Here is an 8,434-nt window from a genome sequence, read left to right on the forward strand (position 1 = left end):
ACTGCATATAATTTTGCAAACGCATCTATTTCCTGTGCCCCTTCTCCCCTACGAGCCCTCTCTCACTTCCCCCACCCTCCTCAGCAACGAAGGCCACATCATGACCTTGCTTTTCTGTTGTTTCAGCTTGAAGTCCTGCTTTCCTTTCTTAGCCAGGTGCTGCCCTCTAGAGCCACCTGGGCCCCTTGTGGGCTTATTGGTGGCTGTTCCCAAGCTCAGGCCCTTGTGGCCTCCCCCAGGGAGGTGGTCTTTCTGTCAAAGATCTCCTCCCGACAGACACAGTATCCTTCTGCTCTGAACAAGGGCAGAAATTCAACTGGCAAACGCTGCGTGTGGATGATAGGGAACACTCCATGAAGACAATTTTTAAAATGGAAAAAACCACCCCAAGTTGGATTGAATCCATCCAACCCACAGGGACCCCATGTGAATAACCAGAACTATAATCCACAGAATTTCTTAATGGCCCTTTTTTTTTTTAAGCCAGATTGCCAGACTTTTCTTCGGAGGCACCTCTGGCTGAACTAGAACCACCAACCAAACACCTTCACCATCTGCACCGCCCAGGGACTCTGCGCAGGACAGCTAATGCGCTGTTGTGTGTCGTCACGCTGACTCCAACTCCCAGCGACTCTGAGACAGAGTCCTACTGTCTGGGATGGTTGTCAAGGCTGCCGACTTTCTAAAAGCAGTGTGCCGCCTCTTTGCCCTGTGGAGCAATGAGTGAGTCTGATTGACGGAGCTTTCATTTAGCATCCTAGAGTCTAACCATTGGACCACCAGGACTCCTTGTGTCTTCACTACCTTACTGCTGTGACTCCTACTTGGTAAAGGGGTAGTTGAATCTAGGCCGCTCGCTCTGAACATACGGTTCACACCTTTGAATGAGTCATGTACCATGAATCCAATTGGCCTATATAGAACCTGAAGATATGGTTCCCTTCATGTATGCACACATGTACATACACGGTGTGTCTTTTGATACTATATCTCCGTGTTGGGGTTGTTGCTTTCGTGAAGGACAAGGGAGGGGTGCGGGCCTGCCACTGGCTGTGAGAGACAGCCTTGTCAGAAAAGGGCAAGTCCAACAGAAAAGAGGTCATATGGGACCAGGGTTTACCACAACATGCACGTTTCCTACAGCATACCGCCCCGCCCGCTCCCCTAAGGCAGGAAGCCGATATTATCTGTACACCCTCATTAAATAATCTCATTAAATAGGAACACAATGTACACATTTACAGTTGTTCAATAAGCCAGAGGACTCCTCCCCTATCTACAGCCACATTCAGCGACGGCCATGCCTTCGTATTTAAACTTGTAGGTGACGACACCCTTGTCTAGATAGAGGATGGAGATGGGCTCCAGCTTCGTGGGCACGCAGCAGGCTTTGGAAGCCTTCTGGGAATTCTTCAGGTGCACCAAGGCCTGAAGAATGGCATGCTTCGTGGGGGTGAGATGCTCGGCCAGGGGGTAGTTACAGACCCCACGGCATTCATAGGCTTCATACCCGGGCGGAGCGATGATCCAGGAGTCCCACCCGATCTCCTTGAAGTCAATGTAGAGCGGGGTCCGTTTGCAGTAGTTTCCCTTGGCATTCCTTCTGATCCGGGCGGTGGAGTCATAAATGATGTTGGAACGCAACTGCAGCAAGGCTTCTTCCCCGGGACCGCTGGGGTAGCCATCCGCGGCCAGGTTGCCCAGCTCCACAAGTTGCTCATGAGAAACCATGTCATTCAGTTCCTTCTTCTGCTCCTTCCCACTGCTCTGGTCATCAGAAAACACCACGAGCAAAGGCACATGCTTACTCTGGGCGCTGGTGTCTATTTCCAGCTGCCCCCTGCCGGGATCCTCCACTTCCTCCCGCCTGCTTTCAATGTGGACTTCCAGCTGGTGGGTGGAGGAGTCGGACTTTTGCCAACGCCGGACGGCACCCGTGACATCAAAAGTCTCCCACTCGCTGTTGGTCCCAAAGATCTCCGCAGAGATCAACACCAGCATGTTGCTGTCATGTCCTCTGTCCTCTCTGTCCTCCGGGACTTCAAAGATGGTGATTTTCCGGTCGACTCCTTCATAGAGCATTTGGTCTCTTTGCACCAGGGTGTACAGCCGGAGTTCAGCCATGATGACCTCTTCGTGGTGAGGAATAGATACATTGAAGAGGAGAGGATATTTCCGGAGCCCGTTAAAACTGGCTGGCTGGGAAAATAGATCTGAACAAAAATAAAGAGAGAGAGAGAGAGACAAAAATTAGATTTTCAATAGGTTTGGGAGAAAACCAGCTGCTTGTTTTTGTAAGGAAAGGGCCTTTCCACGTAGGAAATTTCATCATGCAAGGTGGAGGAAGCAGAAAGGAAAAAAATGCAATGTTGGCATTCGCTGATACAGAACATACCAACAGGTCGAGGGTGGGAGGCTAAACTGAATAAGGCGGCCAAGGCGAAAGTAAAAAATGCCCGTCTAATGAGTAAGAGGACTCCCACCCCTCCTTCTCCATCAGCTGACGGAGCTTGTGAGGGTGCGCCCCTGGGCGTCTAGCCAGTGACCAGCCATGTCATGGGCTATGTGGTGGTGGGTCTTTTCTGGCCATTTTCAGGAAGGAGAACCTCTCAGCTTTGCACACTTGTATTTGGGAGGGGCGGCGCTCACCGCCTGGTTCCCTTGGCCATGGCCCCCCTGAAAATCTCCATTCAAACCGACGCTCAATGCTTCACTCAAAGTTTGGCATTTGGAAGTCCGCCAGCAGCTCCATGGGACAAAGACCCGAGGCAGCCCAGGAAACACTGTGGGGCCCTTGGACGCTGACCCAAAGGACAGCCCAGCCCCTTTTGTTCTGCATTATCTAGACCTGCTGGTGTGCTACAATGGCAGGGTGGAAGCGTTGCAACAGATAACAGATGACCCACAGAGCCTAATATATTGGCTGGCTGACCCTCTAGAGAAAATCTTGCTGAAGGAAGAAGTGATTTCACAAGTCAGCAAGGTAGCCATAAACCAATGGGGTAACAGTACTGGGTATTGGGGCGTGTGACCTCGATGAGGTGGTTTGAGAGAAAAATAAAGCTCGAGATAGGTTCGTTACCTTGATAGCATACTTCCAGCATCTGACAGAGTGGAGCACATATAAAGCATGCAATACTGTCCACTAAACAACTGTTCTCGAGAGTTCTTGGGGACATCATGCTTCGTAAAGTCAAAGGGCACAGAAAAGGGAACAAGGCTCTTGAAGAGATGGACTGACCCAGTGGCTGTACCCATGCATAGGTTTACACATAATGATTGTGCAGACGGCACAAGACTGGGCAGTGTTCCGTTCTATCGGACACAGGGCCCGACTCACTGGCGCCCAACCACCGCCACCACCGGATAAACACACCTGCAAACCCTCACTTCATATCTCCAGATTTTACCGTCAACCTAAAGTCCTGTGCACTAGCTCAGGTAAGCCATGCCCATGAGGAGTCCTTGGGGGCATTTGTGTCAGGTTATCAAAGGGACCCTGACCCCAGTGATGCTCTCTCTACCCATGAGCCCATTCTGAATCATAGCAACTCTATAGGACAAGGTAGAACTGCCCCTATAGATGAGAACTCTTTGTGGGACTAGAAAGCCCTGTCTGTCTAGTCTTTCTCCATGGGAGTTCCTGGTGGTTTTGAACCACTGACCTTGTAGTTAGCAGCCCAACACATAACCACTCTGTCACCGCTGATGCTGAGGACCACCGATTGAGGTGCTCTCCATCATCTTTGGCAGTTCTCCTACAGCTATACAACTACCAGCCAGCTCATGATTTACGTCTCTCGGGTCCCTGTTCCAGACTAGACGCTTCAATCGTCTCCTTTAACTTGATCTGGTTATGTTTGTGCTTACTGCCTCTGTCACACTGCCCCTCAGCCACAAATTCATGAAATGAAGGGTTTGATGTGATCATTATATTTTTTCCTTATAATCTACAATAATGGAAGATATCAAACTTTAGTATGCCAGCTTCCTCTGAGTACCATTCCAGATCACCTTTCCCACTGCTGGAGGGAAATTGTCGCTAATGAACCAAATTTAAACTCGGTAGTATGGCTCTCAGTACTGTTCAATGGCGTGAATTCAAGCTCATGAACTTGTCTCAATGGATGGCTAGCCACTAGAGGGAAAATGGAAGATGGGGGCTTACCCATACCATCTCCAAGGCCCCTCCCCATTCTGTAATGGATGATGGTTAAGTCCTAACCTCTAGATTCCTCCATCCATCCCATCCGTCCTCTAGGATACACGGGCACAGCAATTGCTCCATTAATGTTTGCTGAATGACTGAATGGATTTTTATAAACTAACGTTTGTCAAGAGACTGGCCTCTCCAATACTTGAGAAAACACTCATTTGCTTCGTTGTATTTCATCCCTTTGGATATATGTGTATTCCGATCTCTGGAAAACCATCTGGCCTTGTCTCTACTTAACAGTTGTACTACAAGACCCAGCTCTAATCCCTTCCTGTGCCTCCCCCTCTCCCTCACCTCCTTATCTAGACATTCACTCCCTTCTGAGTGACTTGAGCACTTACTGTCTATATATCTCCTCTGGCCTTTACTGCTTTGTGTTTCAATTGTCTTTTTATGAATAACTGTCCCAACTAACCTGTCCACGTGCATCGGGTAGCAGTGCTTAAACTACCTTTGATGCCTCCCATTTATAATGATACCTGGAGCCATGACCATACTTGTTTAAAAGAACTAATTGATAAAATATTGATGAACGGATGATATTGGGCACCAGATGGCACACACCCTTACTATATCATTCAGCTCTTGAATGAGCAAAGTTAACTTGAGCGCTAACCCCACACTGTAAGAATAGAGCCACTGAACTCTCCTTGAACAGAGAAATGGGAAGACCGAAGATGAGGGAGAGACTGGATGTTCCGTGAATAAGGAAACGTAGAATAAAGGTTTCTTATGGTGTGAGGAAGGCGTTACAAAGGTGCGCAAGAAAATTCCTGTCAGTGATGTTTGTACTCACTATCTTGATTATGGTAGTGGTATTAACAGGTGTTGACATATGCCCAAACTTACCAAATTATACACTTTACATGAGTAGGTTATCATTTGCCAATAATACTTCATTGGAGAATAAGTTCACATCAAAGTTCTGTGCATATGCAAATGAAGTAAATGATAGGTAAAATCAGAAAAACCAAACTCACTGCCACCGAGTCAATTCCCATTCATAGTGCTCCCCACAGACAGAATAGACCTGCCCCCGTGAGTCTCCAAGTCTGTAGCTCTTACAGGAGCGGAGAGTCTCATCTTTCTCTCATGAAGCTCCTGGTAGTTTCAAACTGCTGATCTTGTGGTTAGCAGTCCAACAAGTAACCCACTATGCCATGAGGGCAAGGGAATGAATGATGGCTGAGCTAATTTGCAAACATCGTTTTGTAAGCATTGTCCTCTTTCATTCTTGCAATACCCCCTGAGGGTCAGGTGCATGACCACTCGGCTCACTTTATGCTGGAAGATGTCGAGCCTCAAGGCAGACAGAGATGATCAGTCATGAGGTAAAGCTATGCAGTGCTCGGAGACAAAGGCCTGCCTTGCCACCTTGACATGACCTTTATTTAGCTAGACTGGAAGATTGGGGTCTTTGTAGTCTCAGGGAGCTGTACTAAGCAGACCCAGTGGGTCAGAATAGACACCACAGCAGCCAACAGGGACGCCCCTGTGTAGGATTCTGGCCTCTCCAGGCTGAGCAGAGCAATCCACCGTAGACCTGCAGAGGTCTGACAATTGGGTTTCCATTCTCCTGCCTTCAGTAACCTCAAGTTCTGCCAACTCCACATCCTAGCCAGGCCCAGCCAACTGTGCTCTTTAGGAGAACTGAGAACTGGAATCAGTCCTATTTTCCCAAGGGATGCAAACATAAGTTCCCCACTCGTGCTCTCTACCAAGTTGGGCACCATCAGGGACGGTCCCCACAGAAGGAGGCGGTGCATTTTCAATTCAGCCCCACCTCTAAAAGGAACCTGTAAATTCCTATGTTGCTGGATATTATAAATGCTGGAGGTTGATGGATGTCTATAAGCAAGTGGTGGCAATGCTTACTCGACATGTATTCCAATGCCTAGACTATTAAGCAAGTGATTAAGAAGAACCAGGGTTGGTTGAGTCCTTCAGAGCAAATGGCGGAATCTCACCTGTAACCTCTACGGAATCACTCAGCTCTATGACGGGGCTGCCAGTATCCCCGATTTACAAACGAGGCAAACAGGGAAGTTAAGCAAATTCTTCTCAGCCGGCTCTCAAAATTCCAACTCCTGAGCATATCACTCTGACACTGTCTTTCCTGCTCCCAAGAACATCTGGACAACATCAATCTAAGCTCGCTTTCATCTGTGCCTAATGACTGTACAAGCATAATTGGCAAATATTAAGGAATTAGCCTCGTGAGACCCACAACTCCTACCCTCCTTGTTAGGCGGGGGAATGGAGAAATTGGCCAATGAACCCCATATTAAATAAGGGATTCGTTTGCTGCCCCCATTCGATTTTGTTACTGAATTTAAAGATCTGGGAGGAGAAAGCATCGCTCCCACCAAACTCTTAAAACTTTGTGCATTATCTTTCATGAAGATGCATAAGTGATCAGCGGGGCCACCGTTGGGCGCAGACACTTCCCCCCACGGATAGACAGTGTTCGAGGATACGAACAACTATCACGCACAGCACACTGTTAAGGAAGAGCCTCCAAAAGAAGCCCTTCCACCCGTTCGAATAGTCCTTAAATGAAATCGCAAAGGGAAACACCATCAAAGGATGAGCGAGGCACAAGTCATCGTTCCCCAGTTTAGGGCCGTTTTCATCATTCCAGTGACATTGGCAGTTGACAATGCGTGCGGTCAATTCAAAGTCAAAATGGAAACTGAGGCCTATCTGGTCCACATGGCAATGGCAAGTATGGGAGTGGATCAACTTCATATGACGGGAGATCACATTGAACTGCCAAGAAGCCCCCATCACAGTGTCAACATGGTAGACTCTTTTTTTAAGGCTTTGGATGAAAAGACTTTCTTTAATATCTTTTTGGATTCTGAAAGGACCGCGTAAGGGGAGTTGTAGACCAAAATTTGCATTGCAGGTGCGCCCCCCACTCTCCCAGTCTGTACCATTCCCACCAATGACTAATTTCCTTGTCGCCTGTGGGAGAAAGAAAGAAAGAAAGAAAGAAAGAAAGAAAGAAAGAAAGAAAGAAAGAAAGAAAGAAAGAAAGGAAGAAAGACAGAAAGAAAGAAAACTTGAGCCCATTTTCATCAGCGCAAAGGTGAGCTTACCTTCATTCTTGAAACTCCTAATGATGTTGGCGGACGGCATGGAGGTCCGGTCGGTGGCAAACCTGTTGTACAGCTCCAGCATGTACTCCGGCGGGTCCACTTTGGCCGAATCCTGCAGCGGGATGTCAGACAGGTTCAACGTCTTGAGAAATTCGTTCTTCATGGTCTGCAGAAGCGCATCCAAGTCCACACCATCTTGCTCTGACAAGACGTCTTCAAAGAGGGGCATGTCTTCTTCCAGAGGTGACTGCTCAAGACTCATGATGGGGCTGCCAGAAGCCGAGTGAACCACCAGGCAGAAGAGAGCGCACAGCCGCAGGGCCGGAGAACCCATGACTCCGCTCGAGCCCCCAGCCCAACCAGGAAGGTTTTGCTCTCCTGGGCTCCAAGTGGCAGCTTTATCTTGCAGAGCGTAAATGTCTCATGTCATCAGAGTTGACAAGTTTGGAAACTCTTTCGCACTCTCTCCCTCCGCCTCCTCCTCCTCCTCTCCCCCCAAAGGCAGGTTGCAGTAATTGGATAACAGAATCCCCTATAGGGGCCCAACCGTCCTTATCTGGCTACTGTAAACTTGCGCACCAGATTTTGTTTCTATCTTGCGATCCTTTTTCTTTTAATGAGCATTTTGTAAACAGTTCACATTCTGACACTAACTGAGAGATAGGACCATTTTCTTCTTTCAACTCACTTCCTTTGGCCAAGTTCTGCTTTTATTCATCGCCGTCTCACCCTTGCACATGAAGTTGTTAGCAGAAATCAAAATCATACACCCCAGCGATGATCTATATTAATCGGATGCTGGCGCTTATACCCTTGCGCAAATATTTTTGAAGAAACGCCACCTATCCAACAGCTCCAAGTTGATAGATACGAATGTGTTTATACACTTTTTTCTGAAAGAGTGCAAATTTAGAAACAGGACAGTGTGAACTTTATGCTCGATGGCCGTTTCCCTGCAGACTGCGTCTGGTTGCCATGACGTAAGAAAGCGTGGCCAGTTCTCAATTATCAAGCAGCTCACATGCATGAAGTGCTCCCTTCCAGGCAGTCAGTGTGCTAAATGCTTCACATAAATCATGGCCTGTGCCCCCACAGTGCCCCGATGAGGATCTCCATT

General features: G+C 48.0%; 1 protein-coding gene across 1 annotated transcript; it reads right to left on the reverse strand.

The window, feature by feature from the left end:
• Positions 1-1,272: 1,272 nt before the first annotated feature.
• BMP10 (bone morphogenetic protein 10) lies at positions 1,273-7,651 on the reverse strand. Its single transcript, XM_075536024.1, has 2 exons — positions 7,318-7,651; positions 1,273-2,213 (listed from the first exon to the last, which is right to left on the reverse strand). Exons 1-2 carry the CDS (start codon positions 7,649-7,651, stop codon positions 1,273-1,275), a joined length of 1,275 nt encoding a protein of 424 aa, XP_075392139.1.
• Positions 7,652-8,434: the final 783 nt, after the last annotated feature.

This window comes from Tenrec ecaudatus, chromosome 17 (genome assembly GCF_050624435.1).
Source record: "Tenrec ecaudatus isolate mTenEca1 chromosome 17, mTenEca1.hap1, whole genome shotgun sequence".
NCBI classification, from domain to species: Eukaryota; Metazoa; Chordata; class Mammalia; order Afrosoricida; family Tenrecidae; genus Tenrec; species Tenrec ecaudatus.

Excerpts from the sequence above, each read along its gene's own strand:
- BMP10 (XM_075536024.1), bottom strand. The coding sequence starts at position 7,651 with ATGGGTTCTCCGGCCCTGCGGCTGTGCGCTCTCTTCTGCCTGGTGGTT. Across the intron at positions 2,214-7,317 it reads TAGGAGTTTCAAGAATGAAG|ATCTATTTTCCCAGCCAGCC; the intron begins GTAAGCTCACCT and ends ATTTTTGTTCAG.